At 35.8% G+C, this 21,518-nt stretch overlaps 5 protein-coding genes across 5 annotated transcripts; 4 read left to right on the top strand and 1 right to left on the bottom strand.

Annotated features, from left to right (window-relative positions):
• Nucleotides 1–522: 522 nt before the first annotated feature.
• On the bottom strand, nucleotides 523–780 carry MONOS_15317 (uncharacterized protein; the record flags this gene model as incomplete). The annotated part of the gene is made up of 1 exon (XM_067868186.1): nucleotides 523–780. One exon carries the CDS (start codon nucleotides 778–780, stop codon nucleotides 523–525), a length of 258 nt encoding a protein of 85 aa, XP_067724735.1.
• A 1,096-nt stretch (nucleotides 781–1,876) lies between these two features.
• MONOS_15318 (uncharacterized protein) lies at nucleotides 1,877–2,651 on the top strand (the record flags this gene model as incomplete). Its single annotated transcript, XM_067868187.1, has 5 exons — nucleotides 1,877–1,920; nucleotides 2,028–2,036; nucleotides 2,115–2,173; nucleotides 2,238–2,311; nucleotides 2,394–2,651. 5 exons carry the CDS (start codon nucleotides 1,877–1,879, stop codon nucleotides 2,649–2,651), a joined length of 444 nt encoding a protein of 147 aa, XP_067724734.1.
• A 1,043-nt stretch (nucleotides 2,652–3,694) lies between these two features.
• MONOS_15319 (uncharacterized protein) lies at nucleotides 3,695–4,686 on the top strand (the record flags this gene model as incomplete). The annotated part of the gene is made up of 2 exons (XM_067868188.1): nucleotides 3,695–4,017; nucleotides 4,179–4,686. 2 exons carry the CDS (start codon nucleotides 3,695–3,697, stop codon nucleotides 4,684–4,686), a joined length of 831 nt encoding a protein of 276 aa, XP_067724733.1.
• An 8,140-nt stretch (nucleotides 4,687–12,826) lies between these two features.
• On the top strand, nucleotides 12,827–15,645 carry MONOS_14902 (putative cell differentiation protein Rcd1). Its single transcript, XM_067867742.1, has 7 exons — nucleotides 12,827–13,156; nucleotides 13,221–13,351; nucleotides 13,414–13,496; nucleotides 13,572–13,678; nucleotides 13,809–13,904; nucleotides 13,994–14,214; nucleotides 14,483–15,645. Exons 1-7 carry the CDS (start codon nucleotides 12,872–12,874, stop codon nucleotides 15,438–15,440), a joined length of 1,881 nt encoding a protein of 626 aa, XP_067724732.1. The 5' UTR covers nucleotides 12,827–12,871; the 3' UTR covers nucleotides 15,441–15,645.
• On the top strand, nucleotides 15,629–21,145 carry MONOS_14903 (uncharacterized protein). The gene is made up of 4 exons (XM_067867743.1): nucleotides 15,629–17,352; nucleotides 17,582–17,670; nucleotides 18,034–18,493; nucleotides 18,696–21,145. The coding sequence occupies exons 1-4, from the start codon at nucleotides 15,654–15,656 to the stop codon at nucleotides 20,954–20,956; spliced, it is 4,509 nt and encodes a 1,502-aa protein (XP_067724731.1). The 5' UTR covers nucleotides 15,629–15,653; the 3' UTR covers nucleotides 20,957–21,145.
• The last annotated feature ends 373 nt before the right edge of the window (nucleotides 21,146–21,518 follow it).

Here is a 21,518-nt window from a genome sequence, read left to right as displayed (position 1 = left end):
GAAGCGTTGGTGAAGATAACTAATGCATTTGACCTGAAGGACACCGCATTAGATGACAAGCAAAGCACAATTGCGAATGCTACGGAACTCGTTGGGAAGTTCAGAGATTGAAGAGTGAATAAAATGAAGGTGATAATTTTTTCTGCTGAAAAAGCATTTTTGTTTAAATCAACCTCAATATTTTCATTTATTATTTTGAGTGAATTTCTCCTGACAAAGTTTTGTTTTGAAATTCATCACATTTCTTCTTGTGTCAGACATAGATTTTTTAGTTTTTGTATGTTTTCATCTCTTTGCTTATTCTTTTAATCAATAAAGAATGTACTAATTTTTTGAACGGCACTTTAATATTTGAAAATTCAAATTTCAAATTCGCTTGTATTCAGTGTTCTTAATAAGCAAGCTATTGTTATTTTCGCTAATTTTTTAAAGAAGTGTTTAAATTTTGTTTGTGGAAAAAAATAATTAACCCAAGATATGAATGATAAAGTTGATTTAGAGCTGAATCAATAAAAAAAAGTATCATTTTCCAACAGGTAATTTATGTCTTATTTCATTTTCCTCCATCCCAATCTGCATTTCTTCCTTCCCACTTTTTCTGCTATATCCTCTTCTCGATTTGCATCCTCTGCGCCCGTTTCCAGAACCAAATCTTCTTCCTTCTCCTCCACCTCTTTCATTTCTTCTAATTTCACTTCTACTTCTAAAATCCCCCTCTTCCACCACCTCATCTACCTTTGCTCCTTTCAATTCCTCCTTCATTTCTGCCTCTTTCTCCATACACGGGAGAATTGTCGCCCTTTGCAACAACAACTTCTCCTACGTTAGATTTCAATCTCCACTGCTCTATAATTGACGTTTCTCCACTTATCTTCACTACCGATTTTGCAGCCTGTTTAGGGTTTCTCAGACGCTTTTATGAAAGAAAACGATCAGAAGACACAGAGTTTAATTGCTCTTCCTTTGAAATCTTAGCTTTCCCTGAGAAGAAGAAAGGAAGGAAGATGAAAATAATGGATTCATAATTATTTGTTGGGGTGCAATTAAAGAACACGTTGAAATCACAAACATTTTAAAAAAAAATTAGGTTTGGATTTAATTTGAAAGATAAATTTTTCGGCAAGTAAAAGCATGATGAGATGCTCCACGGTTTTTTTTCCAATATGATTTCTTCAGAAGTTTCATTCAGAAAAAATTCGACAATTTTCACAAAAAGAAGACAAAAAATTCAAATAAAGAATTATGACAGTGAAACACGTAGTTGCAGCAACAAACCAAGATACGTCAAAGCATTTCATTCAAATAAAGAGAAAATGACTTGAAATATATGTTATTATTTCCTTTAAACTATCAATTTCTCTGCGGATAGGAAAAAGTTTATCAAAACTAATCATTTTTGAAATTCGTTCATGGATAATCAAATTTGCACATGAATGCCACATTATTATTAGATAATCTAGTTATTTCCAATTCGTCTAATCCCTACAGAAATAAATATCTATTGATCTTGGATAAATAACAATACTTTTGAAAACTTTTTTCAGAGTTGTCAAATTTCCAAAAACAAACTATGGCTAAGAATGATTCTCAACATGGGCATCATGAATATAGAATAAAATATACAGGTCAGAAATTCTTTTTGAAAAATCAAAGATCGTCCGGCAATTGCTTTCATTCAAATAATAAATAATATGTCATATTACTACAACGCTTCATTGCAGTACAAACAACGAAATTGACACTATTCTCACCTTTTGTTTTTTTTGATAAACCAGAATAGAATTTTTTATTAAAAATATGAAAGGAGGTTTTTTTTTTAATTTTTCCTGCTTTCATCAATCCACAAGGCAACAATGGTTTATTTTGTTAATTTCTTATGGACATTCAAATTACATATATTGAAAAATGCATTATGTTCCTGTTTGAATGTTTTCTGCCGCAGTGAACACTTATTTAATTATTTTTGTTGCAAAAATATAACCAACAAACATTTTTCATATTTGCCAAAATCAATCCTTTGATTCAAGTTCAGATATGTTTGTTGCATTTGCTTTTTGCAGTTTTTTTTTTCAAAAAGCAGCATTTAATCGTTTATGGTCATTACATATTCGTAGCATATGTTTCAACTCGATTGACAAAAAAACAGTTTTAAAGATTGGATGCATAAAAGAAGGTTTAATTCTGAACTGAAAGACTCGTTGTAAATGTTTCTTTTTGAAACACATAATAAATAGAAGATAGCAATCTATTCGGATATGGAAAAGTGGAATGTCCCGAGAAACAGAAAATGAAAAAGTTTACCCGCAACTGTGTATAAAATATTATCGATCTGATGAAGTTTTGCGTGATCTCCGGCATTGGCAACAGATTGTTCGACTCCGTCTTTTTTTCAGCCCGGCTTTGGTATGCTTATCTCTCGCTGTGATCAGCTAGAATTCCTTGGAATTCTTTTCCTACAGCAACCTTTCGCTCCTTCGTTGAATTTCAAACAACACTGCACATTCTCATCATCTTCAAATGCGAAAAGCTCAAACAGCTTTTCTCCGCCATCATTCAGAGGAGAAAAAAAATACTCCGTTGGATATTCTTCAGGCTTACCCAGGCTTTGCTTTGAAGAAGGTGCTGCTATCGCTCTGAAGGAAGTGGAATGAGTAATGAAATGTTTTTAATTGCGTGAGTGGAATATTGGAGGTTACTGGTTAACTACATGTTGTGTCTGGCATTTGAATGAATATATCATTGCAGTGTCTGTGGAAACATTGAAGAATGTCAAAAAAGGTGACGAGGAAGTTTCATTTGCTTTCTTCTTCTTCATCTTCCTCCTATTTTTCTTCTTCTTCCTTCTCCAGTCATATTTCTTCTCCTACTGCTTCATTCTTATCTATGATATCTTCTTCATCTTCTTCTCTTTTAACTTCTTCTATTTTATCAGCAAATAATTCTTATTCTCTTTCTTCTTCTTCTTCTTCTTCTTCTTCTTCTTCTCCACCTCATCATCACCACCATCACAATCATCCTATCCATTTCACTCCAAATCTCCAAATGTTACCCCTTCTAACTCACCCTTCCAGGTTCTGTCTCCAAAACATACAAACGCCGGCTTCCACAAAAAGTTTTCACATCATCTTGCTCCTTTCGCTTCTCTTCTCCCCACTCCTCTACACACTTCGGTCCATCTCCTTATTCCCACCCCTGCATCGTCCTCTACCCCGATGTCACCTCCACTCACCTTCTCCTCTTTTTCGTCCAGAGTCAAAGAGTTAGAAAGACGAAGGTCGCGGTGCTTTCACGAGCTGATGAAGCTGCAAAAGCAGAAAAATGTTTGTTGAATGGAAGCATTGAGTCTCTTAGGCTGATGAAGCTAAGAGTGGAGGAACAGACCGGCTCCTGTGATAGATACAACGAAGAAGACGAGGTAAATGAGGAATAAGAAGTTGAAGAGTTCGATGGGGAAGCAGATGACGAGAGAGGAGTGTTCTGTTTGTATGATGTTGATAATTGGATCGACAAGAAAGACAATGTAGAGACAAAGGCAGATGCAGAAGCGTCAGAGAAGGATAGGAAGAAGAGGAGGAGGAAAAAAGAGGTCATTCTGGAGGTTTGTGCAGACGGCGGATTCACGACGATGATGAGCGAGAGAAACCTGATGCAAAACCAGAGGGAGAAGGAGAAGAGATAGATAAGGAGGAAGATAATGATGAAGCAGATGAAGAAGGATGATGAAGTGTTTCCTGAAAGCGAGTGGTTGTCTCCATGGTGCGAATTTGGAAACAGAGGAGGAGGAGGAGGAAGAGAGGGAAGAAGAAGCAGAGGAAGGGAAGGAGGGAGTGATAGAGGAATCAGCAAAGGAGGAGGAGATGGAAGCGGAGGAGGAGGAAGAGGAGGAACAGTGGTAAGAGAGAGGAGCGAAGGGAGAGAAGAAAGAGATAAGGAGGAGCTGCAGTATGAGCAAATGAGACTGTTGAAGAAAGCGGGGCTGGTGTTTATAGGGAGAGAAGTGAGTGAGATAGGAATTCTGTATGATAGCGAGATAATCCTCAACTTGGGTAATGAAGCTGGATAAGAGGCAGAAGAAGAAGAGCAAAGTGTAGCAGCAAGGCAGAGAACCCCAAAGAAGCACAGGAAACAGAGAGTGAACGATGAAGAAAACGAGCATTTTGCACTGCAGCATTAGTAAGTGGCTCGAAAGTACCTGGCTCTGATTCGATTCGCTTGATTCATTCGACTTCGGAACATCCGTTTGCATTGTCTGCCTTTTCTGCTTCTGTTTCTTCCTCTTCCTCTTCTTCTTCTTCTTTTATAGAACCTCTTTCAGATGCAAACTCCACATTTCCCCCACTCAATCCTCCTCGTTTTGTGGTTGTGCAGAATCCATTGCGTAGTCTATCAAATGTCACACCCTCCAATACCCACAAATCCATTAAATCTTACAGAGAAGATTACAATGGGAATGACTATAAAAGCACACACCCTGCCGAAAAGCCAGAAATCCTGCAAATCAGCGAAGAAGCAAAGGAAGATGTGGATATTGCTGCTGCTTCTTCTGGAGGTGGAGCTGGCGTTGCAGTTAGTGACATTGTGATACAGCCTCAGCTTTCTTTCACTCCTCTTTCCGATTCTCTTGTTGTATTTACACAGTTTGAGGTACATGAGAACACTTATCAGCACAAACAAGGTGATTGCTAATCAAACGCGCTTGTTGATCCCTCTGCATATCAAGGGCATTTTATTGCTCAGCCTTCTATTTCTTCTTCTTCTTCTTCTTTTTCTTCTTTTTCAACACTCCCAAAATCATCTGACTCTTTCCCTCACCAAACAAACGCAAACCATCATCTCAACCAGCCATGCAATCACTTCTCTCTGCCTCACTGAAGTCTCTTTGGTTTCACTTCTCCTCATCTTCCAATTGCTGCTTTCCCTTCCTCCACAAGCACTCTCCCCGTTCTGGCTGTGCCTGCTGATTCTGCGATACCATGTTGATAAATGAAAGAGAGTCGGTGTTCAAAAAGCCAACAATGCCTGCTTCATCTCTTTGATCTTCGTCGCCACCAACACCACATACGCTTCCACTTCCACAAAAGTATTCTTTCCCCAATTCATTTCACAACTCGTTTCACAGTGGAGATGATAGCAGAGGAAGAGCAGACTGCTGTTCACACTCCATCCGATTTTGGAAAGAAAGTTCAGAATGAAATGATTCATTCTGCTCCTGGATCGCAAAAGACACACCGTTGTCTTGTGAAGTTTGGAGCGACTGTGGATGCTGTTGCTCTTTCCAGTTGCTAAAAGTGGAAGAGTCAATATGTATATGGACTGTGGAGTCATATGCAACAGTTCGCAGTGTCAGACCTTGAGAACCTGAGCGGCTGTCAATGTTGGCTATCTGAACTACTGGATTGCTGTTTTGTGCTGAAGATGATACCAACGATTGTTGATATGTGATGATTTATCGCAGACAAGAAGCCTAATGGATGAAGATTCCAATTTTTCACTGCAAAAGAAGAGAAAAGCATTCTACCGTTTTGCCTGTTGGAAAGTCCCTTGTGTGAATGGGATTTGTCGCAAATGCATACAGACAAGATAGATGAATTATCAGAAGAAGCTGACAATGAAGAAGAGGTAGAAGATGATGAATGAAAAAGAGAAGGAGAAGGCGAAGGCGAAGGCGAAGCAAAAGAAGAAGAGAGGTTGAAGTTAGAGGATTGAAAGATGAGAATGGCAAGGTGGAGAAATTGAGGCAACCATCGGTGGTGAAGTGGAGGGCAGCGAAGGTGCAGTGAAAGAAAGAGAAAGAAAAAGAAAAAGAAAAAGAAAAAGAGAGGAAAAGAACAATTTGTACAGCAAATTGAGTGAGCATTTGAGGCTTTCCCTCACTAGCACTTCCCCATCATCATTTTTTGCAGGATCATCGTTATCAAGATCGTGTTTATTAAGGAATATTTCGGAAACGCTTATATTCACTGGTTTGGTATCATCAGTGGGTTCGTCTGCAGAAAGTGTATAGGAAGGTGAAGAGGAAAAGAAAGTGGAATAGGAAGAAGAAGATGAAAATGAAAATTTTTCGATAATTTGTTTATTAAAATTTTTATGAAGATTGGAGGTTCCAATAAAACAATGAACACAAATTTACACACAATTAGAAAAGCAATTTCCATGATTGGTGCAATTGTTTGAGTATAGAAATATTCCACAGGTATTTCCAAATTTATAATTCTTATTTTTCTTTCCTTTTTTATTTCGTTATTTCATATTAAATTCATCAAATCACAGTTTTCGCTTAATAATAACAATGCATATTTATTTCATAACAAATAAAGCCAAAAATGAATTGAAAACAACAAAGAAATGTTTCATTATTCAATTTAAATTTTTCGTGATTTGTTTGTGAAATAAACAACATTCATCGCTTTGTCAAACTTTTAAATTTGGCTGATTGCAAAGAATTTAAACGAGATGTTAATCCATTCAACTTTAAGATAAATTAATTTCTAAAAACATTCTCAATGTTTATGAAGTGCTTATGTTCTATAATCAATCTTTTTAAGATAATTGTTCATATTGATCACTGAAACATTATAAAAATAAAATATTGAAAATGCTTGTGATTTGTTTGAACGCTATAAATCATTTGAGAATAATGTTATGAAAATGTTGTGTATGATAAGAGACAAAAATTGCCAAAAAATTGAGTTTTCGTATTTGTGATCTTTTGTGGGTCCGAAATTAAAGTTTTCCGACTTTTCAAAAAGATTGTGCCAGCTATTTTTTCTATTTCAAAAACCAATGGACTAGCCCTGGGTGACGTGAAGAAAAAAATTCGTCACGTCCGTCACCAATTTTCCACTAAAAAAAAAAAAAAAAAAAAAAAAAAAAAATCACTTTTTGTTTCAATAAAATATAATAATATCAAAATGAATGTGAAACATTAAAATATAAACATTTTCTTTGCAGTAATTTTTGAAATCAAAAATACCATTATTGCATAAATAGATAATAAAACCAACTGCGCTATTGTGTTTTGTGATACTTGTACAGATGCATAGGAGAATGAAATGAGTTCTTATATTTTTCTGAGCTGTTTATCATATTTTTAATCATCGATTTCTTCTTTGCAAGATTTTGCTTTGTTTTCGCGTAATATGAAAAACAGTTTGCTTTGTGGACGCAATGTGTCTCAAAAAATAATTTAAAAAAGCATTACCGAAAAAAATGAAAGTGTGCAATTGTTGTTGTAATTGAATTTTTGATTGTTGCGATTAAAACTTTGTTTTTATTTTGAGTTTTTTTAATAGCTTGAAATTTGCAATGTGGAAGAGCAAAGAAACACAAAAAGAGGTGGAAATAGCTTTATTGGCATTGAGCAACGTGAATGCATTTCACGTTTGAGCGTTGATGTTTCTTTTTTGATATTATTGATCTTTTTCTTATTTTTAAATTAGGAACTTGAAATAATTCTGAATCCGAATGATTTCGAAGAGAAAATCAAACATTATTGCAAACATCACAACCTGACCTGTATAGAAAAACAATCGGCTTTGGAGTTTTTGATAAATCGATCATTCAGCGATGAAAATTTTGAAGAAATTTTTGTGATCGAGATTTATTTTGCGAAAGAGGTTGCAGAAGAGCTTGAAGAGCTTGCAAAAAGTGTGAATTGGATGAGAGAGAAAGACCGGGAAGAGAAGAGAAAGATCAAATGGAAGACGCGAAGAAAGAGGCAAAGAAGAAAAGAATTGCCTGAAAAGATGAAAGAAGAATATGAAGGTGCAATTTTTTATTCTCAATAAAATTCTTAATTATTTTCAGAAAAAAAAATAGAAGATGACGATTGATCGTTTTATATTTTTTCATAATTTTTGAGCCTGTTCAGAAATGGAATAATTTTTCATTTTGAAACTCTAACAATTTTTAATCATTTTACAAAATTGAAAGCATTCATTTTGCACTTTTTAATTGTATTTGTTTTTAATGATATCATTAAAACGAAATGAAACTGAAATAGCAAAACAAAGTGAAAATGAATAATTTGCTGAAATGACTTTCTCATTTAATTCTTGAATCATTCAGACATCTTTTTCAAATGAATTGTTTCTTCAATCTTCATTGAAAAGATTTTTATCATATTCAAGCATCTCTTATTTAATATCTCAACAGGTCTTATTCTTTTCCAAACTGTTATTTCTATACATTCAAATAAAGAAATTGGATCTGCTTTGTTCATCATCAAAAATCCTAATTTCCTTTCCTTTATTCAAAAGTGATTCTTGTGATTAGACATTTTTCAAAAAGATTTTTTTTATAGTGTTGCTGAAAACCAAGAATGATTCATATAACAAAAAATGATGATTTTTGTGGTAATTGTGATTTGCTTTTTTCCAATTATGACAGTCATTTCACATAAAGCAATAAGCAAAATGAGAAAACAAAACAATTAATAATTCTTTAAAAAAAACTTCGAACAAACTTCTCCAAACTAATTCAAACGTACTACACTTTCAATGAGCTTTCTTCAAATCCTTTGAAGATTTTAATATAGCTTTTTTCATAAAAATTAGAGTAAATTAAAAATAAAAATGAAATGTTATGGTTGCTATTCTTTGAAAAATGAAATGTTAGAAATTTAGAAATATGGCTTGCACATTTTGCACTTCTCCTTCATTTTTTGCTTTTTCGAATTATTGATGAGAAGTGACTTCACTGACGTCAGTGAAGTCAATGACGCATGAAAAATCCGATTACCGCTTTCACGTCAGTCAAAATTGAATAATGGAATTTTTTTTTCCCTTTTGACGTGGGAAAATCTGTCACGTCCGTCAAAAATCGAATAAGTTACGTCAGAAGTCACCACGTCACCCAGGGCTACAATGGACTTCGAAAAACAGGGCATAAGCATAGTATAAGCATACAAAATATTTTTGAACCTTTCAATCATTTTAGCAATCTATTGCCTATTAGGTTTAAGATTATTATGTTCTTTGTCTGCTTCGCATCCTCAAGACAAAATTATCTAAATTTTTTTGAAAAGTTCCTTTCGTTTAATTTTCAAATAAAATAAAAATTTCGTATTTCGATCTAATTTCTGTTTCCACTTACCAAATTTCTCTGTCATGAAAACAAAATCTTGACAATATTATTATTTCTATTTTTGTGAAGTTTCATGAGAGAGAACAGAAATTTGATCGAAACATGAAATTTTTTCCTTATTTGAAAATTAAACAAAAGGAACTTTACAAAAAAATTTAGACAATTAAAAATATTTTTCTTCTTAAAACCACATTAAAAATGGGTTAGATCACAAAATTTTTGTCGATTAAAAAATAGATGTCTTGGGAAAAATTATACAAAAGGGAATGTCATGCACTGTATGAGACACTTTCATCTGAAGAATCATCTTGGAAATGGATCCAACACTATTTACCGAAGGTATTTTCAGTTTTCCAACACTGCAAAAAAGCCAAATATATCTGTAAAGGAAGGGGACATTAAAGATTCTTGAAGTGTCCAAAGTGCAAGAAAAGTGTTTCCTGCTTCAAAAATATGACTTCGGAATCTTCAAAATAACCGATTTCAACTGTGATGATTCTTTCAATGTTTTGGCTGGAAATCAAAGATTGGAAAAATTGCATAATGCTAAATGTATCTCTAATGACGGTTGGATACTGGACAAGCGTTGCAAGGTTGACTGCGTTAAATTACTTAAATTGCAGAAATGAAAAAATTGGAGATGCTGGAAAAATAGTGGAAATTGATCAAGCCGCATGTAGGAGACTGAACTACAAAAAAGGTTTTAACATCGAATGTTGATTTTGTTATCATTAATATTAATTTATTTGCCTTGAATTAAACTATTTTTCGAATTAGGAAAGCAGAAATAATTGATGTGGATATTTGGAGCTGTCGAACAAAAAGGTGAAGTCGAATTGGGGGAAATATGGACTTTCAAGCTTTTTTTGCACAAGGCATTTAAAAATAGCTTTACTCATAACTTTGTTTCGCTTTCTCAGATTTCAAAATAAATTTGATTTTCACATCCGCAAACAGACATCGTTGAAATCAAAACATAAAGTGTGGTTTCATTTCACGAATGTCAAAAAACAAATCCCTTTTCATTGTGTTTTTTGATTTCAAAAAGTCAAAGTTCAGTGCATAATTTTTCTATGAAAATGTCTGAAGTGAAATATTTTGCCCCAATTTGGAAAAAATTTTGTGTTCATTGTGCCTAATCGGAAAAAAGGGACATTAATCCCAGTAATTCAAAACAGAATCAAAGAATGAACAACATTTTTAAGCGACGAGTGGAAAGCTTACACTTGCTTAGGAGAAATTTGTTTCACACACCAAACCGACTGCCACAAACGTCACTACGTTGATCCTGTTGCGAAAGCCAATAAGAACACTATCGAAGGAATGTGGGCACATTTGCGATTTTTTTCTCTTGATATGGAGTGAGAGAGCGATTTATTCCTAAAGTGCTTGCGACATTCATTGTGAAAAGATCAGGTTTACTTTCCTACGGAGAATTTATGGAAAAAGTTATCAATTTTCAATCTGAAGATGAATTTGAAATGGAAATTGATGTGATGAAGTTGATGAAAACGAAGAAATTCCTGATATAAATGACATTTTGGGAATTAGAGATGAAGAAGATACTAAAGAAGAACTTTTTGAATCAGAAAGCGAGGATTCAGATCCTTTTGGAGCTGGAACAAAAGATAATTCCTCGGAATATGAACCGTAAATAATATTTTTTATAAATTTTTTGTCAAAATATTTTTTAATTTTTTTCATGCACATCACTTTTCGCAAGATGTTACGAAATGAATTTTAACAGTATCATAAAACAGAACTACCGTTGTATTATTTAAAGAAAAATTTTGGTACACTTTTTGTTTGTTTATGCCAAAAACAGTTAATTAATCTTTGAGTCGACAAAAAAATCGCTGAAAAATAAATCTGAGAAAAGCCATCTTAGGAGTTTCGATTTGGGAAATTCTTTTTGAAAAGTCACAAATGTTTAATTTTCAAATAAAGAAAAATATTCATATTTTTATGAAATATTTGTCCGCGAACACCAAACTTCTCTAATATGAAATCTTTTTCTGGACAATGCTATTTCATTCATTCGAAAGAAGATTAGTGAGTAGAAACAGAAATTTGAGCAAAATATGAAATTTTTGATATATTTGAAAATTAAACATTTGCGACTTTTCAAAAAGAATTACACACTTGTTTTGTGTTAATTGTTCCTTATTCGGGCTGTGCTCCGATATCAGCTAATCTGCGAATATATAAGCACCTTCAAGTTGTGTTTGAAACGAAGAATAATGATTCTCAAAAAATTAATTATTTGTGTTGAACCTGAATATATATGGAGCTAATTGTACTGGCTGTTCCAGTTTTAGTATTCACTCCTTCCTCCACCTTTTCGCAATAAATATGATATTTTCCAGATAAATATTTCTTTCCGCACTCTAACTTACCCGCCGGACGATTGATTGGTAAGACTGAACAATCAACAATAATACCAGCTTCTTTATAACCAGTAATTGTGTAAGGATGATAAGATAGAAATTAGTGAGCTAGTTGATTTTTGACAATCGAAATAGTTGAATGGAGAAGGCGAATTGTCGAAGATTGTGAATCTTGTTTAGCTTATGTCAGCAAATGTGTCAAATTGCAAGATCCATGATGAATGAAATCCAGAAAAAAGAAAAGCTGTTCATCAAACGAGTTGATAGATTAAGCACGACCTCTTTGTGGATAATCTCACAGAGAAAGCAATCGAATCAACATATTAAATTGGGTTCGTACAAATACTGTCAGGCGATTGAACTCAAAAGATGGGTCGATAAAATTTTGACAAGCAACATCCATGATTGATTTCTCTTCTTTTTTATCTTCTTAAAAATAATTGTAAATTGCATTTCTTTTTTCCACTTTTTTCAAAACTTTGAATAATGGAATTTGTGACATGATTGAAAGTGATAAAAAAGGAAACAAACAAAAAAACACATTTTTCATGATTTTTCTTGATGATCCTTGTACCCAGAATTGTGACTTATTGCTGAGCTTCAATCAATTCAATTTGGAATAAATGAAAATTGCATTTTATGAAACTTATGAGGATTTTCTCGAGTGAATACCATATGAATAAATAAAAAATTTCATTTCTAATATTAATTAACAGTAAATTACACAGTTGAATATTTGCATTCATCACATCAATTCATAAACAAAATTTTATTCGCAGTGTTATATAGTTTTGAAAACCTGACTTTTGATAAAATTTTCAATTTTCATCAAAAGATTGAATTGATGTTTTAAACATACAACTTATTTTCTATTATGCAATTAACAATTCAGGTGTTATTATTATTATTATTATTATTATTATTATTATTATTATTATTATTATTATTATTATTATTATTATTATTATTATTATTATTATTATTATTATTAAAGTTACAAACTGAAAGAAAAAATTGCATATCGTTTTCAAAAGATCAAATTCATCAACATCAATTTTTTTTCTAATATACAAAAATTTGACTTGTTAAAAAACATTTTAAAATCTGAGAATTCTTAAAAAGCATATAATAAAATATTCTCGATTTTTTTTTTCTATTTTCATTTAAAAAAATTTTTTAATGTTCCTCTCAATAAAAGATTTCTTGTTATTCTGCAAATATACCCAAAAAAAAATGAATATAAGGAAAAGGTTTTCCTATAATTGTGAAATTATTAGTTTTATTAATTGATGCGATTTATTTGAGTTTTCATTCGAGACTTTTATTATTTTTTCGATCGCAACAGCCAAAAGGTATTTCTTTTCAAAAAAGTTAATTATTTGCGTCTAGTGAACGGTTCGATGAATGAGCCTCAGACTTTATCACTCCCACAGTATTTCAAGCAAGCAGATGCAATATTACCGCTTCACAGAATGTTCACTTCAACATTTGAAGAGCATAATTTTCAGTTGCCTATTATTCATCCGACACAATTTATTTATAAACAACTCGAGGAGTCTGCAACACAAACAGGATACTCTTTTCGCAGCACTGCTCCAGATATTATTCCTCCTCGACTTTCAAGACTTGTTGCAGAATTATCACTTCCAGATAAAAAAGCTGATGCCCTCGACGAACTTTCAAAAGTATTTTGATTTTTAAATTATTTGATATTTATGAGCTGTTAATAACGCAAACATTCGTTTTAAGCTTATAGAAGCGCCTCCTTACGATAAGTATATCGGACCATTGTTTTGGTATTCAGCAGGCACAATGGCAATAATTGTGCAGGAGATCGTAGGAGCTTATACACTTATTGACCCACCAACTATTACGCCGGAGTATGCAGATGTTATCATTTTATCAAGTTTTAATTAATATATATGCTTTCAACTTTGCTCAGGCAAAATAAATCAATTCTGAATTCTATTATGATTCTTCATGCAATTGCAACAAACGCAGAGACATGCATTCCGTTACTTCAATGTTTATCTTCATAGATTTATTTTTAAATAAACATTTGTTTTGTTGATTTTCTGAATTTATTTCATGATGTTTTAGCCAAGATTCCATTACTTTTAATACCGTATTTACGATCTTCTCATCAATCTCCAGAAGTTCAAGCAATTCGTTTAACAGCTATTTGCACTTTTGCCCTGCTTGCGAATGTATGCTTTTTTTTTATAAATGAAAGAAATAAAACAAAAATTATATAATGTTCGTTTTTTTGTGCATTTATGATAAATTAATTAACAACTTTGCAACCGATTCGCTTTCAATACCATTCACGGGTTTCAGAAACAGGATGATTTTATTCATTCATTTTTGATAGAAAATGAAATAGTGAAAATTTGCTGCAGAATTATCAAAAATGACACACATCGTTCAAAAATGGTATGATGTTATTAATTTTTAACAGAAAGAACTTTCATCAATACGAAATTTCCAATTGTTTTGGTGGATGAACAATAACGTATTTGAAGTATGGGGTGCTCGTTCTATATAATCTTCTGTGTAACAAGCAAAGTATGGGCAGAATACGAGCTATTCCTGATATGATGAAGATGATTGTGCAAACTTTGGTCGAGCTTCTGAAACAGTTTAACATACTTCTGAAACAGTCAAGTAGAAAACCTAACCCAGAAGATGAAAGAATCGTGAGACATATTGCAAAATGCTTTTTTTTCTTGTACAGCGACAATGAGTATGCATGAACAGCTAATTCTGCTTTGAATGTTTTTATTTTATTTTATATTTTATTTTATTTTTGGATGAGGATTTTGTGGTTGACCATTATGCGATGTATTTTTTATAAGCCGTTTTATTTATTTTTGTTTTTGTTTTTATTTTTGATTGAAAAATATTTCATTCACTTATTCCCTTCTCCTTTGAAAATTATAACCTTTTCATTCAAAATTTTATCATGTTAAATACGTAATTTTTTCCATTCACTATGTCAATGCCCTGTTCAGGTCATGGGCGCAAATAGTGAGAGAAGAGATGCCATTCCCCCACTTTGAGAACCTCACCTTCCACAACCAGGCCACGCAAAAGGACGAACCTCTTCTATCGCCAAACACATTGGCATACACACACCAAGTGGAGCTTGTGCTGAAGCAGAGGATTCAGACACACCAGGCACAGCTGATGCAGAAGCAGCTGCAACAACAACAACAACAGCAGCAGCAGCAACAGCAACAATCTTTGCCAGCTCAACAGCAGAACCAACTGCAAAACATGTCACAGCCACAGCTTCCGCCACAGTCGATGGCGCAAAACCAGTCACAGACACCTTCTCAGGCACAACAACAACCACAATCACAACAGCAGATGCAGCAGCCTCAGCCACTTCATTCTCCTCAGCAGCAGCAGCAACAGCAACAACAGGCTTTATCTCAACCTCAACCTCAAATACAACCTCAAGCACAACCTCAGCCTCAGCCTCAGCCTCAACCTCAGTCCCAGTCTCAATCGCAGTTTGTGCACCAGCTGCCTGCCCAGCTTTTGCAGCAGCTGCCTTCTCAAGTGTCTCCGATGCACATCACCCAGCCTCAGCCTCCCCCTCCCCCTGCCCACTCATCCCTCCCGCCACAGTCACAGATGCAGCACCAGATGCCCTCTCAGATGCAGCCGCAGCCACAACCACAGCTGTCTCCTCCTCAGCAGTCAGCAGTCATTCAGCATTCTCAACAACAACAGCAGCAGCAGCAGATCATTCCTCAAACAATTCCTCAGCAACTTCCAAAGCCTCAGCCACAACCACAACCACAACACCAGCAACTGCTTTATCACCAGCCTCAAATGGCAGCTGGGCATCAAGCTGCTATGAACATTCATTCATTGCCAATGCCTCCATACCCACAACAATATTCACTTCCACCGTTTCTTACTTCTGTTATCCCACCTCCATCTCAAAATCAAAGACAATGAGTTAAAAAGTTTCATTTCAAAAAGTTCGAAAAAAGCTTACTTGAAATTGTTTTAAGTTTTTAATTTTTAGCATTTTTCTTTCATCGCCGTCTTAATTTCATTTTATTTATGTTATATTATCATTATTTATTTTGCTAATAGAATTTTTGTTTTATGATCGTTACATAACCCATTCTTGGTACTGCTCAAACAATAATTGTTTTTTAATATTTAATGTCAACCGTTTCACAACAAGATTCCCAAAGCGAACGGTTGAAAACACCAACAGAAACATCAAGGACCCAAAAACCAGAACTAAAGCCTCTTCAATTGCCAGGAAATCAATTAGAGAATTCATCCAATTTAAAGACAACACCTACAAAATCTCAGGATAATTTGGCATCAACAACATCTCGTGCTAATACGCAAAATCCTGACCAATCACCTTCAAAGACTCCATCGCGCACGAAGAATCCTTTAACTGCACTTACATCTCCTGTTGTTGGAAGTAAAATTTACAACATAGGAGGAGCATATTTGATGGACATGTCGAAAATACCTGGTGTCGTTAAAGATTCGGATGAAGATAGATTTTCATTTCCAATTGATGCCGTTCCAGAAACTATTTTTGCTCAAAACAATGGTTTTAATTCATTTAAAGGAATGCAGCCAATACCTGGCTTATCAGAATTATACCTACAGGGAAATAAAATTCGGGACTTTGAAGGGCTTCCGGAGCTTAACGATTTGAGGCATTTGTATCTTGATCAGAATTCAATTTTTTCATTTAAAGGAGCTCATGATCTTCCTTCTCTCACTACATTGTCCCTTCGAGATAATCCCATTACATCTTATGAACCACCAAAGGCGCACCCTAAATCAGAGCGTGCTTATAGATTGATGGCCTTGGTCGCTTTCAGTTCTCCGACTCTATCCAAAATCGATGGAACGGCTCTTTCAACTTATGAGCGAGATGATGCAAAAAGAATAGGACATCTTATAAAAGGAAAACTGAGAGAAGGTTATCTTCTGCGTCACATATATGGAGAGCCTCGCACAGGCAGAGAGAGAAATAAGGGAAGTTATAAAATTAGGGTTATTGAAGAATGTGGAGAAGAAGAGGAAATTGATGAGGGTGAAGAAGAAGAATATCGCTCGCGGAAGCGCAGCTTGTCGCCCAGATCGCCTCGTTCTCCGCGTTCGCCTTATTCTCCTCGACCACTTCAATCGCCTCGTTCACCGCGAAGCCCCAGATCGCCTCGCTCTCAAATATCTCCATTGAGAAACACATTCAATGAAAAAGAAGGTGAAAGTGAGGAACAGCACTTGGAAGATACGTCAGCATCATCTTCTGCTTCGGCAACTGCGTGCTCTGCGAGCGCTGCATCTTCAGAAGCACCTTCAGCTTCTGCTTCGTCTGCCAGCATGGCTGAATCTTCTTCTTCTTCTGAAAATGAATTATCTCAGAATCCGTCTCATTCCACACCTAATCAATCAGAAATGGAAGCATCGTTGATTTCATCGACTTCTTCTGCCATTCCACACGAGTCAGAAATCTTTGGCGATGTAGACGATGTGCAGATGGCGACGCCGTGGGACAAAGAAGATGACGACACATTTGGAAGCAGCGGGCTGCTTCAAGCGGATTCTGAGCAGGGCGGAGAAGGCAATCTGAAGGAAGAGGAAAGCGATGCGTCTCGAAATGAGAAGATTGAAAGAGAAGGAGCAGAAGAGAAGAAGGAGGATGGCTTTACAGATGAGAGCTATTTTTCATCTTCTTCAGTTGTGAACGATTCTTCACTGGAGAGAAATGGGAAAGAAATGATGAATGAACAAGGAAATCAGTCTTCAGATGGAAAAGTGCAGAGTTCATCTGATCTCTGCAACGAAAAAGCGGAAGGCGAAGAATCAAAAGATAACAAGAAATATAAAAGTGTGTAAAAAAAAAGTAAAATAAGTGAAATTTCAATGAAAGACTGTTTTTTTATCATCAAGCTGTTTTTTTGTGACTTTTGGCTATTAGTGAAAAATCAATTTTTAGATAAAATTTTAACATGTTACCATTTTTTCTTTTCTTTTCTTTTAATTCTTTCATTTAATTTTTTATGATAATTTCTTTCATAAAAACCAAATATTTAATTTCAAATGTGTTCCTTTTACAGAAATTGCTGGGTACATTGACTTGGAGTTTGTACCAGACACAACATCAGCTGCCTCTTCTCCTCATTCAAAGAGGATCAACTCTGGAAGTGTTTGCCTTTTTCATTGTTCTTTTGTTCACACACAAATATTTCTTCTTAAAAATGATTATTCTGTGTATTTTTTATTTATTGTGATATGATTTCTCTCTCTTTCTCTCTTTCTCTCTTTCTCTCTTCCTCTCTTCCTCTCTTCCTCTCTTCCTCTCTTCCTCTCTTCCTCTCTTCCTCTCTTCCTCTCTTCCTCTCTTCCTCTCTTCCTCTCTTCCTCTCTTCCTCTCTTCCTCTCTTCCTCTCTTCCTCTCTTCCTCTCTTCCTCTCTTCCTCTCTTCCTCTCTTCCTCTCTTCCTCTCTTCCTCTCTTTCTCTCTGCTTTCATTTTGCCCAATCTATTTATTTTTCTTTATTCATTTTCAGTACATTGGCCATCGCCTTCGGACAAAGCGTGATCCTCCTTCGCCATTCTCTCTGTTTGATGGGACAGGGCCAGAGTATGAAGAGAGGGAGAAAGCAGAAGTGGAGAATGTGGATGAGGAAAAGATGACAGAAGAGGAGAAAGAGCAGAAGAGGATGGCGAGTGTGAGGGAAGCTGTGCAGCGGAGGAGGGAATACGGCGAGGCTCAGCGGAGGCAGATGATGGAGCAGGCTAAGAAGAAGAAGAAGAAGAAGAAGGCGGTGCGGCACAGAAAGGGAAAGAAGAAGAAGAAGAAGGAAAACGAGAAAAGCGAAGCAGACGAAGAAATTGAGGCGGGAAATGAGGTTGCACTTCCGCTTTCGAGGGAAGAAGAGTTGAATCAGCTGGATTTGGAGGAGTTGGAGAGATCGCTGAATGATGTGGACAAGAAATTTGTGGAGAAGATCAACGGAGTTATTAAATGTGTGCCAAGCTTGTTTGAATTGCAGATCAATTTATTTTTTTTTTTTTTTTTTTTTTTTTTTTTTTTTTTTTGATAATTCGATTCATCTTTTCATGAATATTTAACGACATTCACTGGTTTCTTTTAATAAATTACTCAAATTTTTTATTTCATTATTTTGATTGTTATCTTTTTTCTCCCTTTCATATTATCATTTTTCAGCTGCCAAGGAGCTATTCGAAGTCGAAAACAACCAGCTGGACTCATCCCTTGCGAACGGAGTGGCACATGCTGCGCTGTTCAGCTCTGAGTCAATCAGAGTCACTCAGCGTGTGGATGTCTCCCCCGATGCCCCCATCACAGCACAGCGCCTTCTCTACGAGCTGTGCATCCCCCGATCTCAGTCTCAGCTTCTGTCCTCGCCTCTTTCAGCTGCATCTGACAGCGGCATTACAATCCTCCATTCATCACATCCATCGGCCTTATCATCTTCTTCTTCCACACCTCATTACGGCTTTGTGCAGCACTCCTCGTCTCCTTCCTCGTCCTTCTCTGTTTCCTCGCCTTCCACACCAACCATCTATTCACATCACCTCTCTCGCTCAGAAGACGACCCCACAACAGTCTCCTCTTCACAACTGCCTCCTGTCGACGGCTCATCAGCATCCTCTGCCTCTCCTCTCCATCTTCTTCAGTCATCTTCTGTGAATAACAGCACCGATCACTCAGATGCTCAGGCAGAGAACTGCAATGGGAAAGTCATGACACCCACAAACACTGACGATACACATGCTTCATCGCTGATCTCTGCCTCTCCGCCTCCAGAAAGCTTCTCATCTGCCTCAGAAGCAATTGATCCGAACAGCTTAGCCACTCCTCTGGACACCAACAGCACTCTGAGCAAAAGCACCAGAGCATGCGATGTCCATCCACTGCACTTGTCCATCCTCCTCCAGCGCTGCGACTTGCCCAGCCTGTGCACTCTGCGTGTAGAAGGAGCAGCCAAAGTGCCTGTGTTCTGCGAGAGTGTGCAAGCACAGGAATGGATGCACGGCATTGGGAAGCTGTCGATCAACCCAAAAGGCATTTCGGTTTATACCACAGCGACTGATGCTGCACAGATGCGTGTTTCGTGGATGATGGTGGACAGGGTGAAAGTATATGGATCTCAAAGAGAGATGGAAGAAGAGGAGAAAGAGAAGGAAAAGAAATGGCAGCAACAGCAGCAGCAAATGGCGCAATCTGACGTTGCTCAAGAAAAGAAAGAAGGAAGCGAGGCAGGAAATGAATGTTCTCAAGAGGAGGTGAAAGAAGAGCAATCAAAAGAGAGCGAAGAGTGCAAGCAAAGTGAATTCGAAGAGAATTTGAACACGACGGAACAGAATGTGGAGATGAAGAGCAGCGAAGCTGATGAAGAAGTTGATGGAAATGAACAGCAAGCAGATGAATTACTTGCAAAAGAAAGTGCATCTGAAACAGGAGATCAGCCTTTGGTGGCTGCAGAATTCGAAAAGAAACCAAAAAGTGCAAAGCCAAATGCATTTGCGTCTTTGTTTTTGAAAAAGCCGGCTGGAGCTCAATCTTCAGCTCAATCGTCAGCATCGCCAATGGTCGAAGGAAAATCAGCAGGAGAAGGAAGTTTGCCAAAATCTTCTGCAAATGGCAGGTTGGATAGCGCATCTCAAGAATCTGGCTACACAAATCATAAAAGCGTTGACAATGAAGAGAACGAGGAAGATGAGAGCGATGATGAGGAAGAGATGGGAATTCTGGTTATTGAGCTTTTGACGGGTGCAGAAATCTGTGTTAAATGCAAAGATGCGAATGGCATACACACACTTATTCAGCTTTGGCTGCGGAAGACGAGGCCGAAGAGAAAACAGTTTTTGCAGGCGTTTATTGGAGGTGCGAAGGAGAACATAGTTGAGCAGGGTGTGTTTGTTGATCTGGAGAAGTTTGAAGATGCGGTGAGAAGAATGGAGGAGGAGAAAGAGAGGGAAGAAATGTTGAAGAGAATGAGAGTGGAAGAAGAAGAAGAGCTTAGGATGCAGAAGGAAAGAGAAGAGAAAATGAATAACAGTTATCAAGAAAATGGAGATGAGGAGAAAGAGCAGGAAAATCAAAATAATACTTTAACGGCAACAGAAGATAATCTTGAAGAGAATGAAGAAGACACACAACAAAGAATCCCTGTGAGTGAAGAAGAAAGGACTTTGGATACTCTTGTTAAAACGGACGAAGTTGTTCACGCTGTGGAAGATGAGGCAAATGAAAATGAAAATATGAGTGAGGAAGAAGAGGACGAGTCAGATGTTGAAGCATTGATGCTGGAAATGATGGACAAGCACAGAAACAAAAAAAGAAGTGGAGAAAGTTATGAAGAAGCAAAGGAAATTTTGGCTGGTGAATCAATTACGGAAGATAATGTTGAAAAGAGTGAGCATGTGAAAGATGAAGATCAGAATGAAATTGTTGATAAGTAGCGTTCAATTGAACAGGTAAAAACTGATTTTCAAATTTTTGAAGTTTTTGAATGTTGAATTATTGAATGCTGATTTCGTTGATTTTGTTGCAACTTGTTTTTTGTTTATATCATCTTGTTATTAATTATCGTTTTGCACTTTCACTTCAATATACTTTGAAATTGTAAAAAATGCAGATGATAAATACAATATTAGAAATGTTGAGAAAGAAACAAAAAACTTGCAATTGAAAAGGGTATTTCTTTCAAGTGACGTTTTTCAAAATTATTAAACAATCATGAAATCCTCCACCTTCTTGTCATCTTTGAAGCTTTCAAATTATTCACTAAGAATTTTAAAGTTTTGAGAATTGTTCATTCACACAAAAAGATATTGATAATTTTGAATTGATGCGGATTCAAAAGTGAAAAAATGGAGGTTGAAATATTCTGTGAGAATTTGAACAAAAACATACACGTTTACTCTCAATTTTTATCTGGATTTCAAAAGTTCTAATTTTGAATGAAAAGAAATATAAAAGAGTTTTCAAATTTTTTGATTCGATAACCAAAATTCTCATTTA

The sequence above is a fragment of the Monocercomonoides exilis genome (genome assembly GCF_001643675.1).
Source record: "Monocercomonoides exilis strain PA203 chromosome Unknown scaffold32-1190040, whole genome shotgun sequence".
In the NCBI taxonomy this organism is placed as follows: domain Eukaryota; phylum Preaxostyla; order Oxymonadida; family Polymastigidae; genus Monocercomonoides; species Monocercomonoides exilis.
This window is presented reverse-complemented; position numbering and strand designations above follow the sequence as displayed.

Coding starts and splice junctions, on each gene's coding strand:
- MONOS_14902 (XM_067867742.1), top strand. CDS start 12,872: ATGAATGAGCCTCAGACTTTATCACTCCCACAGTATTTCAAGCAAGCA. Junction 13,157..13,220: donor CCCTCGACGAACTTTCAAAA/GTATTTTGATTT, acceptor ATTCGTTTTAAG/CTTATAGAAGCGCCTCCTTA. Junction 13,497..13,571: donor ATGCATTCCGTTACTTCAAT/GTTTATCTTCAT, acceptor ATGATGTTTTAG/CCAAGATTCCATTACTTTTA.
- MONOS_14903 (XM_067867743.1), top strand. CDS start 15,654: ATGTCAACCGTTTCACAACAAGATTCCCAAAGCGAACGGTTGAAAACA. Junction 17,353..17,581: donor AGATAACAAGAAATATAAAA/GTGTGTAAAAAA, acceptor TTCCTTTTACAG/AAATTGCTGGGTACATTGAC. Junction 17,671..18,033: donor AGAGGATCAACTCTGGAAGT/GTTTGCCTTTTT, acceptor ATTCATTTTCAG/TACATTGGCCATCGCCTTCG.